Raw genomic sequence first — 21907 nt, forward strand, 5'->3', positions numbered from 1 at the left:
ATAATGCCTTAAACGGCCACTGGGAACGCCACCTGTCTTATGTGATACATAATATGTCAACGGTATCCCATCAAAGAAAAATAGTCATTCGGAAAAAATGTTCGAAATACTAGTTTCCAAATAGAGAATCTTCTAAAAATATTTGTAATCTGCAAGTTTGTTTTAGTACTAAAAAAGCCGACTTGGGTCAAAGACGAAAAATACAGTGTACTTTTTTGTATGGAAGAATAAGCTGAGGTAATCGGCTAGTTTCATCGTTCAGTAAGAATGGGCTGGGCGCTGGCGCTGGGCGCGCTTCATAGATATTTTTTTGTAGAAAGATATAAACGGTGATTTATAATAAATGACAATTACTTTATTTTTTTCCCATAAACAAGGTTACTATAATTTATTATTATTTAAAGTCAAATATAATGGTAAGCTGTGCATAATCGCTTACTTTGACGATTCGCCCCTGGTACATACATATCCAAAAAGTACATAAGGTTAGTATACCATGCATTACAACTTGTTAAAAATGAACCCCAAAATTAAAATGTGTAGGGTAAATCATAAAAACGGAAATACTTATTTTACTTATAAAATATATATTTTCGTTTATCTTTTATTTTGTTTATTCCCAAAAAACATATTTATTAGCATTATCAATTTATTAAGTCACAAGGTCCATGGGACTTATGTTGAGATATTTAACTGGCTATCGCAACTGCTCATTAGGTATAATAGTTCTATATAATTTCCCCTGTTTGAAGAATTTGATCATTCACGATGTCTTCTAAAGGGCAATTTTTGTTTTGAAAGAAAATATACATCATCTATGAGTTTGGATATGATATATCTATTAACTGCAACTGTTTTGTTGTAAATATCGATATTTATTTTATGTTGTTCTCTTAAACAAGTTTCTATTCTGTTTTTCTTTATTGAAACGCTTGAGTTTAAAACATGAATCGATATGATGTTAGGAACACTCGTGTTTTTTTGCAGATTTAATGAGATTGTTGAAATCACAGAATCCTTGTTTATTCCACGTATTCAAATTGTTAGTGCAAAATAAAACACACGGCCAACAATATAATTTTGACACTTGTCCACAACCACAAATCCTCCAAGTTTTCGTTTATACGGAATTCGAAAAATGTCGGTCACACAATTTTGTTTTTGTTATTATTTTTAAATTTGGCGTAAATTTAACATTTTGAATCACAAGTTTTTTTTCGGCAAACGTTCGCGATGCAAAACTCTTAACTATCAAATATTCCAAAACACAATTACACATATTATTTAGATTTGGATATATATTTTCCACGTCTGCCATATTTAATTAAAATAGATTTTAACTAATAGCGTAATCAGATTCTGTAAATATATAAACAAACTGACAGACCTAATTATTATCGGTCAACTAAAATATTATGTTATTTTATTCGAACAATTGTAAGAAAAAAATCAATTCAAGCGATTTTGTGCTCTTATAATACCGCAGTAGAGATATATTTAGCGACAATAGACAACATTCGGTTGGGTCAAGCGATTCTAGTCCTTAATTTGTTAAAACACAGTTCAGCATTGCGAGATAATGAATTTGGAACGGTTTTTTGAAATTGCTTCCAGAATCATTGAAAATTTGGACTACGCATGCGTGGACTTATAATTTTAATACCTCTTTGGAACTGTATGAATTCGCTGCTTTTTCAAGAATAGCGCGATGCTCTGAGATTTTTTAGATCCCAAGCGCAGTTAGCTTTTGTCCGAAGCAGGGAATGGTTGTGCGCGGGGGGTGTATTCGTCACATTTACAAATTAGATTGATTGTTTGTCGACTCCGTTACAGATTTAGTTGCATTAATCGACAAATTAACATTGTTAATATTTGTTCATTATAATAACCAATATTATCTTTACTTTTTTTATTATCATTATGAAGATATGATTAATATTCTAGCGGTAAAATTTAGGGAACCAACAGTTCCATCCGTTCTATGGACGGACCGCGCATGATACACATGTATACATTTATTTAAAAAAATAAATATTCGCGTTTTTATTATTTTACCTAAATATTCCATTTTTAGAGTCATTTTTCATGAGTTGTAAATAACTCACCATTGGCACTGAAAAGAAATGAACAATTTCGGAATATAAATACTGCTGGCATTACATGTTGGAACATTATGTCGTAGAACAAAGGAAATCTGGCGATCATATTGTAATTGAATAATAATAAATTGACACATGACAGGTACAGAATATAAAGGATGGATATAAATTTCAATGTGTTTTAAACCAATAATAGCATCTGACGGCAGTTTGCGTGATTTACATTTCTGTTCAGTAAAATTTGACGTAAAAGCTCTACTTATCAAAATAATTGAGAAATAAAAAAAATGCACAATGGTTAAGAACAAAAAAGCGATAATTTAATTTTAATGAAAACCATTCTTATAAGACCCTTTTTGCACCTAATGGTGCATAGAGCACTGCTTCGGTACATCAATCGCAGCATATCATGGTGTTACATGAAGGTAAAATGTCTTACGGTTCAGGTACCAGTCGTGAAACTATGAAATATTTTAGTGTAAAAATACCGTTTTTTTTTTTTTTTTAAATATTTTTAATTTATTAAAAAACAAATTAAAATACAATATTACAACTAAATACAATTACATACATTTACATTAACGTTTCCCATCACGTAAAAGAAATAAACAATTCTTGTGTACATAATGGGGAGTGACGTCTTACAATAGATTATTTTATTTTAATCAATAATATTTTTTTAAAAAACATATTTAAATTACAAAAAAGATATTTACGATGTTTTCAATCAGTGTTACATAAAGAAGAATTAAAGATGTTTTTTTTTACTTCATTCTCAAATATATTGTATTACTGACAGTACTTTTTATTATCTTTGTTCATTTCATTAAAAAAAATATAGTAAGTATAATGATGTTGTGCAGTAGTTGTTTTTAATTTAGGAATTAAGATATAACCACCTGTTCTAGGTCGCGTACTTACGTTTTGTGACCTAGAAATACTACTATTTATTTTATCTTTATGTATTTGAAGCAAACAATTCTTTTTATATCGCAATTTTATATGTAAAACCTTAAATTGTTTAAATAATTGAACAGTGGGAAAAGTAGACGGTTTTTTCAAAATAACTTTTAAAATTCATTTTTGTATTTTTTCAACTGGTAAAATATTGGTTTTAAAAACATCACCCCATCCGATTATTCCGTACTGTAATATGGATTGGGCGAATGCAAAGTAAATTGATTTTAATTTTTCGATGGTTAATATATTCCTTAATCTAATAAATACGTATAAAAGTTTTCTCATTCTATTTACAATATTATTTATTTGCTCCTTCCATTTCATATTTTTATCAATTATAATGCCTAAATATTTAATTTTTTTTTTTCAGTAATTTTAAGGCAATTATCATTATAAAATTGATATCCTTCATTGCATTTTGTTGTGTGTATTTATAGGAGGTATAATTTGTTCTTTCAATGTAAAAGTGATGTAATACGTTTTTTCAGTATTCAGAGACAAAATATTGTCATCAAACCATTCTTTTAATTTATTAATATCTAAATTTGATTTTAAATTTACTTCGTCCCATGAAGATCCCCTTATAATGAGTACGGTATCATCAGCATATGAAATAATATCACCATTCATATTTTGGATATCAAAAATATTATTAACATATATAATAAATAAAATAGGTCCAATTACTGTTCCCTGAGGTATCCCAAAATAAATATTTCATGTCAATCATGTCAGGAAGCAAACCCAAGACCTCTTGCATGGTAGGCAAACGCGCTGACCACTGCACTACAATAGAAACAACGACAATAAAGTGGTATAGGCTTTATAAATGAAGCAGATTCATTTGTAAGTTTTTTTTACAACCATGAGGTTTGAAAACTTAAAAAACGTTATATTTTTATTTTTTATTTTTTGACATTCTTTTATTATATCCTGCACTACTGAAACTAAAAAAGAGGGAACAGAACATCACAGTTCTTCAACTGTATCTTCATATACAGTGGGTAAAAAAAAAGGAAATTACACCTGAAAAAACTTTAAAAATCACATAAACTTAATATATTTGGGGTGGTTTATGTATTTATTTATTCATTGAAGAGTAAAAATTTCTCGTCTTTAGTATAAGTCGACTCGTTTTTCCTTCTTACCCGTCTTCAGACATGGAAGCTTAATTTAAAATATTTCAGGATAGATTTAGCAAAATTCATAAAGAAAAGCTGTCAGAATCCTTACTAAGGTTGACGCGTGAAATTATTTTTTATAAGATTAAATAAGGAAAACAAATGATTAATTGTTTTGAATGCTAGGATTTGTATTTAAATTCTAAATAAAAATATTTCATTCACGTCAAATCATATCACGTTAGTAAAATTAAAATTGTGAACAAGTAAAAAGCTTGTTCACTCTGCTTTATTGCAAATACAAATGTAAATTGAGAAACAACTGATAAATTCAATTAAAAACGATAATCAGAAATTCACATTTTTTAAATGTATTTTTATTTTCTTTTATTTAGGAAACACACAGTATAGTTACATAGTTTTATATTTGACACAGTTAGACTTAACTCTAATGGACCAGTGAAGTTTCTATAGTATAAAGTTATTAAATGTAAGGTTATTAATGAAAGTACAAAAAAGAGAAGGAAAAAATAACATAAATGGAAGTTATTTAAATTTTTTAATTAAAGTAAAAAAAGTTATTTTAAAGTTTGAAGTTAAAAGTTAGTATTTGCAAATGGAAATAATAATAAAAATGAAGTAAATTTGCAAGAGTAATTAAAAGTTTAGAATTAAAATAAAGAATGAAAAACATGCTCAGATGTAAAAATAAAATAAAACAGTAATAACATTTTTAAAAAGGAAAAACATAAATATACACATACATATTTTAAGGGATTCAAAGAAACGATGAGAAGAATCTTTAAATGAAATATAAGATGACAAATTTAAGTCAATTTAAAAAACATCTTCAAAATTAATGACAAATTATAGTAAGAGCAGCAATATATTGATTTTATATAAGTAATTAAAAGTAGTTTAAAAGTATAAAAACATGTCAATGCAGCAGAGAAAAAAGAAAGAATAACAGGTATGGCAAGAACTGGTTGAAGACATTCAAGATGTGGCTTCACAGTATAGTGCTTCGTATACCAGGGCCAGATATGGCCAGATATGGCCAGATATGGCCAGATATGGTAAGCAGAGTAGAGGTCCTGAGGAGAGCTTATTACAAAAGACAGGTGTAAAAATGTGTAAAAGTCCGTATGATCTCATATCTGAGTCACATTCTGTGCAGAGACAAGCATAAGATCCTCCAACTTGTATGGGCAAGCCTGGGATACAACGTAGACCTGGCAGAAGGTAAACACAAGAGTCTGGATCGGAATAAGATGTGTCGATGAGTTGTTCCGGACAGCGCAAGACAGAAAGGCCTAACGTCAAGGATACCTGATATGGCACAAGAAGAAAAAGATGTTTCAGAAATTTGAGTTCTTAAAAAAAAAATACCTCTAAACAAATGCATTTCTATGAAATAACAAAGAGTTTATCATTAATATTATTTATAAAAATAATTAAAATTAATTTAAAAATATAATTATATAAAAATACCTTAATGCTAACAAATTTGAAATTGATTATTAATCGAAAAATAAAATAAAAATGTTTTCCCTCACTGTTGCAACAAATTTAGATCTAAATAACTCCCTAGGGAGGAAATCCAGCCAGTCTGAGAACATTCGAATATACTCAAAACATTGTTGAATTAAGAAACTGGTAAAAAAGAAGTATAAAAATTGGAAAAATTTATGCAGAAAGCAGCCAGCCATATAAAAGTGAAACTGAGATAATAGCACTTTTGTGAAAAGAGTGGGTAATCAAATCTACACAACAGTTGGAATGTTTTTTCCCTGGCAAATGATAAATGATGCATGCATTATTTTTTTTATAATACGAAATAGAATTTAATTGTATATTTGATCAGATTTAATAATTTTAATGACAGCCAGATTTTATAATACTAAATAAAACCTCATACAAACTCTGAATGTATGAGGTGACACTCATTTTTATGACATTTTGACATCACGAAATTTTCAGATACTGATTATTACAGCTTTTTGTAAAATAGTGGCCTGGCTATTTTTTTAACAGAACATAGCATTGACCTTCCTGAATTCAATAACACCAAATTTTTTTTTCAAAATTGGGCACTGGCTGCTTTCTGCATAACTACGTTCGATTGGTATAGCCGGATGAATCTCATCCACATGATAAAGGTTTAAGCTCTTTTACTTCACAAAAGTCAACAGATGGAAGAGTTAAGGAAATATAGACATTTAAACATAGGCAGATTGGTGAATGTACCACAATGTGTAAAATAGCCACTTAAACCAGCCGATGACAGGTCATAAACCATGTAAATGCCCAGACTTCAATATCCCCTTCTCAAAAATGTTTTCCCTCTCTGTTGCAAATTTAGAACTTTTACGAAAAGGGAATATAGAAGTCTAGGCATCCACAGGGCTTATGACCCGTCATTGGCTGGTTGAGGTGTTTATTTTACACACTGTGTACCATTTACACTTCTGCTATATTTAAACCTCTTTATTCCTTCGATTCTTCCATTTAGTAACGTTTGTGAAGTTATAGAGCTGAAACTTTTATTTTTGCGGGGGAGATTCCTATGATTGAATTATTTCACCAACATACCAGGCAGCGCCTGAAAATATTTTTCAATTTGTTTACTTCTTCTTTGACCAGGTGAATTCTTCATCTCTGTTGTAATATGTTGATTTCAACTGCGATCTAGGAGTTTGAATCCAGTCCTTGTCTACGAAAATTTGGGCAAACTAAAAATATTGATGAATCTTAATATTTATACACACACTATCAGAAGTCAAACTAAAGAATGGGTCATGGGGTCTACTACAAACTCTGAATTCGGGCAAAGAAATTTCAGGTTTCTCAGCCCCAAAGTATTAAATATGTTAACAGAACATTACAAAACCATAATAAAATGGTTACTGGATTTAGGTAGAGAAAAATTGGAAAACTTACTAAAAAATATTATAAAATAGTAAATGGTGTATATATTGTATAACTTTATAATACATTAACTAGTAGGTAGTCATGTTATTGTTTATTTTTTCAAAAAAATGTCTGCCTTAAAACAGGTTGTTCCTAGTTAGGCAGACTAAACAAAATCCAGAGAAATCTGTTACTTAAGTATGTATGTAGTAGATAAAGAAATTGTAATTTTTGTTAAAAACCAATATTATTATTATTATTATTATTTGTTACAATCAATATTTGTTTTTTTTCAGAATCCACTTTCAATATGCAGAAGTCCAGTAGCGTGCTCGGGTTTGGGGTGATGATTCTCATCTTTGTGGGAGCAGTGTCCTGCGCTGCCAGGCCTCCGAGTTCTGATTCTGCCTATGGAGATATTTTGCAGGTAAGACGTATTTTGCACACAGTATGCTATTTCTAGTGTAAGGGAAGTAAAAATTTCGCCTCGCACGTAATAAGCGCATGATTGAAAATATCATTGTACAATGTACAAAGTATTTAATTAAATTTCAAATATAAATATTTTGTGATTAAGTTTACGGATCTAAAATAATATTGAAGCGTATAATGTCTTTATGATAAATGTTACATTTTTAACACACACTAAAGTGTGTGTGTTAAAAATTAGAGTACTAAAACTTTTCAACTTTTATTTTATTTTATTTGGGATTTTTACAGGTATCACATAAGAAAATAATTAGAAATATTTTAACAATACTAGAGCCAATTTTTAAAATCCACTATTAATCTAATAAAACATGATATATAAGAAAACAGTTTACGTAATTGTATGTGTGAACGTTTGTATTTATGTGTGTGTATGTGAATGTGTGTATGCGTGAATGAATGAGCGAGAGGGTTTGTGTGTGTGGGTGCGTGAGTATAAAAATCATTTAAAACTTGTAATTATATTGAAAAGGGTACAGGAAAGAGCTTGGTAAGAAGTTTGATTATTTTAAATAAATTAAAAATAGTTTATACTTTCGAAATCTTTTTGTTAAAATTTATGTCAAGAAATGTGATAAATTGTATTTTTTAAAGTTTGGTAAATTTCAAAATCGTATTCTGAAAAAAAGCATTTTATTTTTAAATTTAATTGATACACACTGAATGAATTATGTGTAACGAGTCCCATACAATACGAGTACGGTTGGTAACCACAAAATGCAGTAAATACGATATAATTTCAACAATAAAACAGGATAGGTATGACGATACCCGTACGTTGATTCAAAACAAACAATAACAAACGTTAAAATATTCTCAATAAATAAATATATCATATCAGCCATATCGGGAATCGAACTCGAGACCTCCTGCATGGTAGGCAAACGCCCTGACCATTACACCACGAGGCGGATAAAAATTATTTATAGACATTATTATGATGTTTATTTAAATGACAATAGTCTTTTGTATGCTGACGATGCCGTGCTTCTCGCTAACAACAAAGAGGAACGGCCATTCTTGGTAAAAGTCTACGATGTATGCGAGGGAAGCGATTTGCTGATGAATGTCGATAAATAAAGTATGACTAAATGTCAAATCACTGTGAATAGAGCTATACGAAAACAAGTAGAGAAATTTGTGTATCTGGGAAGTATGTTGGTGAGTGCCGGGAACAGGCTGAACGGTGCACTTAAATCAACATTTGCAAATAAATGTTTGTCGCAAGAGGCAACATTAGCAGTTGACAACGGAGTCCTGGTCCCGACCCTGATGTATGGGAGAGAAGTATGGACTTAGAAAAACAGGAATGAAAGTAGGCTGAATGGTGTCTAAATGCCATCTCTCAGGCGAATGTGTGGTAAAACTATGTACGATAGATGCACAAATGTTGGATCTGTACATTATGAGACTGAAACAAGCATTATCGACAAAATCAAGAGAGGTGCTCTGCGCTGGTTTGGACATGTAGAGCGAATGGACAGCGAAAGAACGGCTAAGAATATTTTCAATGCGAAAGTTGATGGATGCAGAAATAGAGGAAGACCGAGAAAGACTTGGCATGACCAAATCCAACAAATACTTGAAGATGGACATGTCGAAAGTCGGAATAATAGGCGCGCGTGCTTGAGAAGATGTATGGACCTATAGAGGCAGCGAGATCTGTATGTCAAGATATAGTGATATGGCCTTTTATCCTTTCTGCTCTCCCTTACGGGGAAACGGCGCGATGGTTTGCTATCGTTGTTGGTATTATACTAAATATTTTTGAACTTCTCTTCGCCCTATTCTCTCTCCTTATTTACTATATATCTGTTTTTTCTTATTTTTAAAATATACATTCACTTTATGTATTATATTTATTTTCTTACTTTATACAATAATATGTGGACACTCGTTATTGGTCCCGAGTCCTATAATATATATTGTTAAATGTAAATATGTACAACTGTTGGTTTTTCAAATAACATATAAATATGTGTCAAGTAAAATGACGCATATGTAAACACAACTCTCCGTGTTGGGGTGGCGTATTATACTATGATAAAACGATTGTTTCAAATTTGAGATATTAATTGCCTCGTGGCAAAATGACGTCTGCGTTTGCGGTGTCTTGATATATTACCAACAAAGGCATATTTTACCGAATTCAATTAAGAAAGTTAGTTAAAGATAATGAGCACATGTGACCGCTGGGTAAAGTTGTGCTTCTTAATTGCATTATGGTTAAAACAATAATACAAGAGGAATATTAATACCTAAATTGAATACAAAATGTAGATATTATTATATTATGAGTTATGCATTTAAACGGGCACCTCACGTAGTATGCCAAAAGTTCCAAAAATGACAAAACTTATGTTTTGAAATATAAAATGATAAACATAATAAAATTATTGAAATGTTATTATCTGAAAATGAGTTTTTGATTTTTTATACTTTTTTAGTTTATATGTATATAACATATATTTATTGTAATTTGAATAGGCTTTTCATACTTTTCTAGCCTGTATTGGGTACATATATTTTGTTAATTTCAAAAACTTTTTCATTCTTTTTATGTGTAAATTATATTTAATTTTTAAGACTATCTTATATTTCTTTAGCTTGTTTGATATACGTATACGTAATTTTTAATATTTCTTCAATTATTTATTGATTGTATTATGTATAGATAATTTTAAAGTAATTTTCATACCCTTTTAGCGCATGCATTATGTATATTTTGTAATTTTTAGAAACTTGTTGGTACTTTTAATTTTTATTATGTGGTTGTATATAATTTTCAATACTTATTTACATTCTTTTAAGCTGTATTACGAATATATAATTCTTAAAATTTTATGCTTTTTACCATGTATTATGTATAGTGTTTACTTTTTCATACTCATAATAGCTTGAAATACAGAAGATAGGGTTGAAAAAATAATTGTGTTTTTGCGAAAAGCTATTAATTTATAATAATAATAATGATTTATCAACAAAAATAACAAAGTCTTTTTCTACTGCATACAAACTTAAGTAATAGATTTCTCTGGATTTTGTCTAATCTGCCTAACTAGATACAATCTGTTTTAAGGCAGACATTTTAATGCAAAAATAGACTACCTATTATTCAATTTATTATGAAGTTATACCATATCCATACTATTTATTATTTTTAAATGTTTTTATTGAGTTAGTTTTTAGTTTTTCGATTTTTCTCTACCTGAATCCAGTAACCATTTTATTACAAATTAGTTTAATAGAATTCGGGTCATGGTTTTGTAATGTTTGGGTAACATATTAAATATTTCGGGGCCCAGAAACCTGAAATTTTTTTGTCCGAATTCAGAATTTGTGGTAGACCCCATGACCCATCCTTTATTTTGACTTCTGGTAGTGTGGGAGTGTTTCTTTTGGGATTTAGTAAAATAATTAGCTTTCACGAACATAATTATTCTAGATATATATAATTGCCTATATCTAATATATCAAATTCCTTGAACAACTTGCCGCTGGGGTACCTGAACGGCTTTTAAAAAAATATTTTATTAATAGATTTTTGAGCAGATTCAAGAGGTTTTGATATTGATTTACAATGAATCATAATTTTTATTCTTCTTATGTAAAAAATATTATAGTTTATACATATAATATACGTCTGTTTATTAATATTGTTATCTGCTTGTCTCTTAATGAATTTTAATTAAAAACTCCCGGGGAGTATATTATATGAAATTATGTATGAATGATGAAAGAACGGCTAAAAAGATTTATGATGCGAATGTGTCTGGTTGTAGAAGTCGAGGAAGGCCGAGAAAGACATGGCATGATCAAGTATAACAAATTCTTGAAAGTGGTCATGTGAAAAGTCGGAATAATCGACGTGCGTGCATGAGAAGATGTATGAATGTGAAGGAAGCAAAGGAAGTGTGCCAGGACAGAGTAGTGTGGCGTTCTATCCTCTCTGCCTACCCCTATGGGGAAATGGCGTGATGGTTAGTTAGTTAGTTAGTTATGTATGATATATTTTCAATTGAAATTCAAAAATATATTTTCAATACAGTATTAATTGAGTTGTTCAATTAAATAAAGGTTCAAAAGAATTTTCACAAATTTCTAAAGGAAACGTATTTTCTCTATACGTGACTCTCGCGGCAAGAGTTATATTACGATGTGACGAAACTACCCCTAGTTTATGTAAGGGTCATAACTCTTTTCTAGTTTACAGAATGCACTTGCCCTCGGGCTATTTCGTTGTGTATATTTATGTACGATATTGTTTTATCGTCTTAAATTTACGAAGCGAGATAGTATGGAAAATTTAAAATAAAATTCGGTAAGCTGAAAAAAAATATTTTGCCATTAGAGATAGTTTTGTTTGCACCGATATAATTCAATTTGAATTTAAATATTTTTTAATACATTTTGAAATAAATAAGATAGATGGTAGTTATCCAAAAGAGTGACTGCGAATAAAAACGTAAATTAATTATTATTAAAGTTAAAACAAAAATTAATTTTCACACTAAATCAAAGTAAACAAATAAAAAAACAAAAGACAAGGATGTGAATTTTAATTTCTTCAATCCTTTTTTTACTAGCAGGAGACTAGAAAATAGTAGAACGACGAACGAACGCCTAACTTCTGATGAGTGAGACTGCGGTACTACCACTACATAAATATACACCCATTAAATTATTTAAGCATAATGTTATGATAATGTAGAAACCGAATTAATTGATCCTCTTTCCATTAAAAATGCAATAAATGTAACATTATTTCCCGAAATGTAAAGAAGAAAGGAAACGTTGTACTTTTTAAATATTTATATTTAATTTTGCTAAATTTTCCCGGTAAAAATGCAAAGGACAGGTCTTCGTTCTGTTTGTCACTTACTTATGTCAAGACAAGCTAAGAAAAAGAAAGTCATTCAGATTTTCCGTCTTTCTATTTTTTCCGAGATTTCTGACGCCGTATTTACATACGAAAGAAAAAGCGTCTATCTTGTATATTCATTAAAAAACAAAGTTTTTTGACGTATTTTCCGGAGAACTGATTTAAAACTTTTGTAGGCCTGATATGAATTGACGTGTTGGCCAATTACCTTGGCAAAGTTTTGTAACATGGAAAATAACCTTTTAATATATTCCAAATATAAATGTCTCATCTCACTGAATTTTTAAAAAGTAATATTTTCGAACATAAATTAGAAAAAAAGATGCTCTGACGTTGAAACATGATACATTCTTTATATTTTTAAATTCTCCTTTGCAACAAATGCTTACATCCCCCCCTCAAATTATTCTGGTCCCTGTGTCCCTCTTCAATTGGTTTTATAATGTGTAGTCCATATCCTTAATAAAACGGATTTTCTAACAATTCGGGATAAGGTCACAGGCATGGGTCATTCCTGGTTGTGTCAATATAAACTGTGTATCTGTAAGGAACTAGTGTATGTATAATGAATTTAATAAATAAATAAAATGTGTTCGAGATATTTTCGACGGAGTCATCTTCTATGGTTCGTGTCCTTTTTAAAATAATATGCAGGAAAATTTTATGTCGCAAATGTGATCGTTTTTCATGTCCCGATCTTCACAAATTCCGTCCACTTTTTCTAAACTTTTTATAATGTAGTTCTCCATGTAATTTTTCAAATGTGTACATAAGTAAAATTATATAAATTTCCCCACTGAACAAAAGTAATAAATACTTGGTATGCGTATAAATATCGTCATGATGGTAGAAAAACAACCAATATCCGGAAAATGCGATATTGACTTTATAATACATTTTTGTTATTTACGTCTTAAGTTAGCTTATTTTACAATTAGTATATATAAACTAATATTTAAACTTACTTGAAATAAGAAACATATTTACACCATCTTTACATTAAGGCACCTTCTTTTCATACATTTTCAAACCTTTATGCATAATGCATTTTTGGGATTCTGTTTTTTTTTTTTAATAAAATCTTTATTTTTTCCTTGTTAATTCAAATTACAAAATTAAAAATCTAATTTTGAAAAAGCAAGTAAAGGAAACCGAAATCGAAAATGTCAGTTTCGCTGTATGTTAAGGGCGAAAACTGAAGGTTTCGTACGTCAATCTTTTATCGGATACACATTCCGAAGGGATGAAAGATGGAATTCTCGAGGGATGATGGTTGATTTCCAAATATGGCTTCCCAAAACCGCTAGTAATCCAAAAACATCAATGAAATATCAATTTGATTTGTGACTTTGATGGAATCAAAATAGAAAAACACAGCGAGCAAAATATTATCAGAAAATGTTGATTTTATCTAATAGATAGATCGCTAAACACACACAGTGAATATTCATAGCTAAAAATATAATCCCAGGATTATGTTTATCTTTTGAAATGATCGTAAATATTATCTCGCGATAATGTCAACAAATTTGAATGTTTGTATCATCCTTACTCGGGATCAATTTTCTTTTTAGATTGTAATCAAGGATAACGAAAATGCTCTGAAATCGTTTGTGGATTGGGCTTTTCAAATTTCGTAAGTTTAATCTCGCGATCTTAAAGTATTAGTAGAATCTAAGACAACATGAGGGGGGTATATTTGAAGGGTTTAAAATAAAATGAGATTCTATATCTTAATAAGTTTAAGCGTTCAGAAAATTACAATTTAATTTTGTTTACTGATGTTAGTAAAAAAAAAACACCTACCGGCTTATTATGCCTACCGGTTTTGAGACGTACCCGTCTCTTCGTCAGGACTCTCACTTCTCTAACATGCAAATACTAAAGTTCCCTTTACCTTCACAATAGTATTTTTAAATATTTTTAATAAAAGTGTATATTTAGGCATGTGATTGTATATTTTATTGTTTTATAAAATAGTGATTTGCTTTTAAGGTTGTCCCTATCTTCCAGCTCTTTAACATTTCGAATATTAACAGATAGAAGAATGAAAAAAATAGAGATATTCAAACAATGGCAGAATGGTCAATGTTACACAGTGTGTAAAGTGGCCCCTTAAACCAGATAATGATAGGTCATAAGCCCGGACTTCTTTATTCCTTTCTATAAAATGTTTTTTATCTCTGTTAAAATAAATTAAAATTATTAATTGTTTAGCTTGCTTGTTAAGTTGAATAAATAAAAAGTACTAATTATAATAGAGAGAAATTATAAAATTTTAATGAACATTTTTTTACTAGAAAAATTTAGCGAAGAAGTGAGAAAATATTTTTTTACAGAACACCTTAAAAACTATTAATTTCGTAATAAAAATAATGCAGAAATGTTGTAAACAATACTACTTCCCAAAAAAAGGAAATCTATAATTTGTACCTTTTTTTTAAACATAAAATTATCAACTTTATTGTGAAGGAAAATTTTGAGTAAAAACAAAAAAAGGAAATAACAGCTTCATGTTCTAAACCAGACGTTAAAAATAGCTTGCACTTCTTATTATATGGATATTCAAATTATAAAAAAAAAAGCTGGTGTTTGTATCAAATAAAACTTGTCGGCAATTCTGTCAAATAAAGCGTCCTTTGCGGGGTCCTTTAACACATTTTTGCAATATTGTTTTCATCTTAGCCACATATTGATCATAATTTGCAACAATACGGTAAGCTAAAAATACGTGTTATATTGTTCATAGACAAATTGCGTGGTTTCTGGTTAACACATCGAGGTATTACGGAGAATTTATTAGTTTAAACTCATCAAACTATTTTTTCAAATTAAAGATATCCTTTATTTTTTAAGAATATCTCTTTTCATTTTTGCATAATACGATCCATTTATACTATTTGTGTCAGTCGTGATTTGAAAGCCCTAAGAGAATTTATAAATAAATGGAAAGGACAAAAGACCAGCCGAATAAAAAATACAAAAAAACTATTGTTAAAAATAATATTTTTAATAAAAAATACATTTATTTCTATTTCAAAAGCAGTTCTTCACTCAGGTGCAACAATTTTCGGACTTGTATTTGAATTTTGAATTTTGATACAATTAGCCTTTTTTTAAATTTTTCGTTTTTTTAAAACATGTTTTTATTTATTTTGATGTAAAAAACTTAATGTAGCTGTCTTAATTATATTTCGTATGTTATTGCATGTTTGTTTATTCAAATTACGTTGTATGTTAAATATCTGGTGGACACGGGAGATTTGCAAGCAGCTCGTCATATAATTTAAGAGGCGACGAAATGAATCCTTTCATGTTTATATTAATTTGATACATGAATGATTTAAAATTATACGGCAAGTTATTTGAGTATAACACCGTTGGACCTCGGTAACATGTCTCATGTTTTATTCAAAGTAACCTATTTCAGATGTTTGTGACTGTTCTCTCCTAGGGTCACTTTTCATCTTGTTTTTATTTTAACTTTTAAATCCGTTTCATCCCCGTTCTTTTGAAACGAAATTAGATCATCTTTTAATTTCCTTAATTACTTTAACTTTCAGTTTCAATTAAACTTTTTTTGATCACCAATATTTTGTTTCACTATTCTTTTCCTTTTGCGTGTTTTCAACTTTATATAATCGTCAGCGAAAAAATGACATAATAAATATATATTTAAAAAAATCCACTATGATATACATATTTGTTTGTCGAGTAATAGAATTTGCCAGATTACGAATTGTTTGTTGTCAACTTACTAATGGATAAATATAAAGACTGTGTATGTATGAATGTGATTCCAAGAGTGTCGGCGAGTGTCAAAAGAATGTGGTCCAAAAGACCAACTCACAAAGGCCGAGGAAATTTACAAAAGTTGATCCGAAGGACTAATCTAGGATCATGCGTCGTCTGAAAGGATGGAACCAATGTTTCGCTAAAAACAATACTTTGTCTTTTAGTAACTACACGAATTAAAAAAAAAAATGGTTTGTAAAGATTTTTTGAATTTTATTTTATATAAGATCTGAGATAGGTTCGATGTTCATTCAATCACAGAACTTTGGTTCCACGGAGTTAAGATTTGTGTCTCAATAAATGTTATACGAATATTCGTATTATATTTTTATTCACAATATATATTGTGAATAAAATAAACAAATCAACAAAACAAGTGAACTAGAGACGGAAATAAAAATTGCTGCTTTCTTCAGGAACAGGTGAATGCATAAGTCCGCTGATTTCTTTGAGGTGGGCGCTTAGTACTGAATTCTATCTTCGCGCACGCGCAAATTTAGATCATTGGAAGCAGTACTGAAGCAGTTTGAACAAACCAATCTATGTTTATTTTCCATACATTGTGACTTTTTTATAGCAAATTTACTGGTATAATCGGTCGAAACGATGGTATTTTGATATTTGAATTTGAAAGAAATCTTTTTTATGCTGTTATTATGAAATAAATTCAATTATAATTTTATTTTAATGTAATGTGTTGGTAGTAGATACATATTTTACCTATGCACCTAGTACTAATTGACTGCTTCCCACATCGAAGGCCTTTCACACAAGCTTATATAATAGAGAATTATCACATACTACAAATACCGATAAAAATATATGAAATGGATTCAGAACAATTAATTGTATTTTCAAAATCGGTATAAATATTGTGGTTTATAAACGTAAATGTAAAAAGAAGTTGGATAAAAATTCGTTGCTAGGAAAGCGCGACGTGTTTGGCCTTGTTTGTTGTAACGTCAAGATTCGTGATAATGTTCTAAACAAATTTCAATGGCCAGGGACAAATAAACACGAATTCTGACGTATTAGGGGCGTGGCCAATGGAATGATCGTTTTTTGCGGGAATTCAAAATTACAAATTTAAAAATATTTTTTATGCTACTAATACTTAGCAAAAATATTTTTTATTACTGGACAGCATTTCATAGACCTTTATTACTTCTTTAAAAATGTAAAAAAATGTGATATTTCCCTATTGGAAACATATAAAGGTCGCTATTTTTTTTTGGTTTTTGGTTGCTGGTAATGTAAACTTGTTATTATTTCAGGATGGGGTGCCGATGGATGGAATGAACGGTGGGCTTGGAAGATCTGTCGGAGGCAGTAATCATCTCCTGCAATCTTCTCCTGAAGACAATGCTCTTGCAGCCGCTCTCCAAATGCAACTGATCCAACAGTATGCCAACTACAATAAGTAATAACAATTTCAAACTCCTATTCCATTTTTAAAATAATCTTACATCAGCAGCTCGATTACAGATGTTCGACTACGTGGTTAAAGAGTCCTTAAACAACTTGACCGATCACAATGGAAGGTGATTAATATACAGCGTGATAAATTACGCACAAACAATGAAAACTATATTTAATTTTATTTGGGAAGCCAACAGTTCTGCATACATATTTAAAGTAAACAAACAGATATAGTGTATAAACTCAGAACCAATAACAGATTTCCACAAAATTAGAAGTATATTACATATTACAAGGAAATACATGACATATTTTATAAATGCAAATAAGTTTCAACATGTAAAAATGTTATTATTATGTAAAAAAAAAAAAAAACAGTAAGTTATTGTAAATTGGGTGGGATTAGGACAAGAATGCATGCAGAGAGGATAAAAATATAATATAAATATTAATTTAACAAATTACAACAAAGATGGAGAACACTCCAAAGAAGGATAAATTAAAGTTTAGGCATTTACTGGGCTTATGACCTCTCATTGGCCACTTTACACACCGTGTAACATTCACCATTTTATGTATGTAATCACCACGCAACAGGTGAAAGTGTGGCAGTATTAAACATATAATAAACAATTACGGTGAAAATTTTTCGAGGCGTCGGTAATTACCGACAAGTGCGGCGATTGTGATTGAGCAACTGAATAAATATTGATCGGTGAAAATAACATAATATTTTAGGATAATTACCACAACTAGGATCTTTGTATTAGGGAAAATACATGTCAAAGAAATCCTTTCTTAGGTCAGCATTTGAGTAAGGCAGAAAAGAACTTGACGAAATCCGGCGCTCCCCAAATACTAGACTCGGAGATCGTGTTTTTGCCATTGCCGGACGCTCTGCCTGGAACCGATTGCCTTCAAACTTGCGAATTATCGACAGTCCCAGTCAGTTCAGATCCCAACTAAAATCTCACTTCTTTATGCCCCCAATTTTAAATCAGTAGAAAATCTAATATGCCTCTTTAGCTTAGTAAGAATGTAAGTTTAAATATACAATTGCAAAGCGCCCTTAAGGTATTTTTTACAAAAATAGCGCTATTTAAATCCGCCAAATTTTATTATTACAAGGTTACTTCAAAAACAGGCTTTTCGAGTTAACAACTAAAAACACATCTTTGTATTTTTCTTGATGAATGCTACAAAAAGACAAGTCGTGTATTCAAGCATCATACTATGTTTGCTATGCCTCACGACTTGTCTATTCATGGAGGACACAAAGATGTGTTTTTAGTCGTTAACTCAAAAATTATGATTTTGAAGTAACCTTATTGCAGTAAGGTACCCCACGATATTATGTTAATGTATAACATGTGTTATAAGAAAACATTATCATTTTAAATTACAGCTTACACATTATGTTTCGTGACCGGAGTGGAGTTATCTTGTTCTAATCCGTGGAAGTGTTTTTGCCATATTAAAAAAAAAGAAATCAACGAAAGTAATGGACAATCACATTACATTGAAAAGCGATCTTCTTCTTCACTGGGGGCATGTCCGCTATTGGATGTCTGTGATCTTGGAGGCCAACAATAACTTATTTACTGCGGCCTGAAAAAGTTACACTGAAGACTTGGCATGACGTGAGTTCTTCAGCCAGAAAGTTCTGCTCCCCCCGGCTCCCTTCATGTCGCAGTTTTGCCTTTTACAATGAGATGTAGGATCTCAGATTATTTCTTTGGGTGTCTTACGATATGTTCGGAATATTCCAACTATCGCTACTCATCGTGTCTTCATTTCTGACACTATCTACCCATAGAATTTTGAGGAATTTTCCATACACCCACAAATATGGAAGCCTCTGTTTATTTTTTTAATGTTTTTTTTTTCTGAGGGTCCATGACTTAATTCTGAACAGCGGCACAGAAAACACGTACCACCACACCAAGCACATTCTAACCCAGAGTGATAGGAGTTCTAAATTTTACGCTAAACTAAAAAAAATATCTTGCCATGTTTCATATTTCCTAACGTCATTATCATTCCATGTCCGCTCTTTAGTTGAAGCATATGGTGTCCACAAAGAGTGCTTTCCTGGAGGAGTCCAGGCATCTCTGTCGTCTCCTTTCAAGTCAGGTTCACGTTCCGTAGATCTGAGATAAACTGCCGATCAACTGTCAACAGTGGACTCCAAGACGTTGCGAACCCGATGCCTCGTAAAGTAGGCAAACCTGGTTAAAGCAGGTGGCATCCGCAGTCCATGGACAAACTAACTGACCAACAGTATCGCTTCCGTTAATTGATATTTGTCATCGGAGTTTTCTGTTTAAAAAAATTAAGACGGAAACGTACTGCGATTTGCAAATTACGACGGATGATGACAGTCAAACAGCTTACTTTGACTGAGATGTTCAGCAAGCAATGACTTTCATTTACAGTACGGTACGTACATACTGTTCTAATGTACAGCACTTGTAACTACGCTTAACACATACAAGTGTTACCTTTTCATTTAATTAATTAAAACCTCATTTTTGATTTTCAATCAATCATTTTCATTTTCAGCATACAAACAGTAATCAGTTGAAACTAACCCTTTTTTCGGAAATAACCCAGTTATCTGAATTTCTGATTATCCGGATGCGGTCCGGTCTCAATTGATTCGGATACTTGAAGTTCTTTTGTACGTTATTCTTATGAGACATCCATTATCAAAACTCAGTATTTTGCTGTTTTGGGCCCAAGTGAGGTGCCACGATTCGCATACGTAGAGGAGAATAGGTGTTAGAAAAGAGTTTCATAGACAGCATTTGTTTTTTACTGAGTAGACATCTAATCTCCAGCTACCTTTATAATGTGACGCCTGCTATTCCTAACCGTAATCCTAGTTCTATTTAAAAGCTACCATTTTCCGTAAAATACCTATATCCTAACTACTACACTTTAAATGAATAAAACTGAAGTTATTTATTGTGTATGCAGACAATTGGTAGAATTCCATATTAAATTTGTTAATGTATCAAAAATAAAACACTTAAAGTTTTTTTGAAAATGTCCCAACAAGACGAAACGCGTCACAATATACCCACTTATATATTTAAAAAAATAAAGTTCAATTTAAATTTAATAAACGTGTTATATTTTGAATACATTACCAAATTTAAAACATAAGTTTCTTGCTATGTGCGTGTTAAAGCGTTTTAGAAGTTACTAACAGCTGTTGGATATTACATATATACATTTTTTAATGTTCATTAATTATTTTGGTGGAAATAAAATTATTGTTAACTATGCAATTTCATATTAAAGATACCAGTAGTGTCACGTGTTCGATAAACCCGGTCACCAATTATCCTAAATTTATCGACTTGAGTATCACTAATGTTTATTTATATAATAAAGTAAGCTAATGAATTCATTTTAATTAATTTCAGCATGCGATCACTTCCTTGGGAACAATTCCTTCGCGCACCCCAAGAGAAACGTCAGATCCGGTATCGCCAGTGTTACTTCAACCCCATCTCTTGTTTCAGGAAGTAAATTAAATTGATCACACAGCCAAGACGCAAACCAGTATTCAATATTATCAAATATTATATCAAATAAATGTTGCTATTAGTTAAAAAATTTCGCCAACAATGCGAATCTAATTAATTAACTTAAATTATAGAGTAAGATTTCTTCAGATTTGGAATTTTTATTATTTGAGGTGTTTTGTCAAAGATTTTAATTTAAATCTAACTTATTCAAAATTAAATTCAGGCATATTTTTGATTATCTGTATTTCCAAATATAATATTTTGTGTAATGTTTTAGAGAAAGTTTCTGAATATGTAATTATGTTTTTCCAAGAGTATTGTTTGCGTGTAATTCAATTCTATCATATAAAAACCACATAAATTCATTAATGTATTTTGAATTTTTCAAATGTATTAATAAAATAAATTACGTATTTTGTGTATAGTGAATATTTAATAGTAAGGGCGGCATATTCGAAGAATAATTAAATGAAATTGAGCAGAAATATTAATGAGTGTTTTCATTTTTCCTTTTATTTAAATCCCGAGCTGCCAAAGGCGTGATAAAGTGTACATTAGACAAGCAGGGTACGCAGCGAAGAAAATAATTTACGAATATAAAAAAGCATGTTGTAGTTTACCCTAATGAGAAAATTTTATAGACACAAGACATCTTTTCGCCTTTGAACCAAATATTTTACATTACCTTGGAAATTA

The 21907-nt window shown here is 30.4% G+C and overlaps 1 protein-coding gene across 1 annotated transcript in view; it reads left to right on the forward strand.

Moving 5' to 3' along the window:
- AstC (Allatostatin C) overlaps positions 1-21702 on the forward strand; it is a 54532-nt gene extending 32830 nt beyond the window's left edge. The window contains exons 2-4 of the mRNA XM_088238467.1: positions 7387-7517; positions 17531-17676; positions 21107-21702. Of these exons, the coding sequence (XP_088094593.1) occupies positions 7401-7517; positions 17531-17676; positions 21107-21212 (369 nt within the window). The 5' untranslated portion in view covers positions 7387-7400 and the 3' untranslated portion in view covers positions 21213-21702. The remainder of the gene's footprint in view (positions 1-7386; positions 7518-17530; positions 17677-21106) is intronic.
- Positions 21703-21907: the final 205 nt, after the last annotated feature.

Source organism: Micrasema longulum, unplaced genomic scaffold (assembly GCF_059751315.1).
Source record: "Micrasema longulum isolate JH-2025_06_02 unplaced genomic scaffold, ASM5975131v1 h1tg001905l, whole genome shotgun sequence".
Classification (NCBI taxonomy): domain Eukaryota; kingdom Metazoa; phylum Arthropoda; class Insecta; order Trichoptera; family Brachycentridae; genus Micrasema; species Micrasema longulum.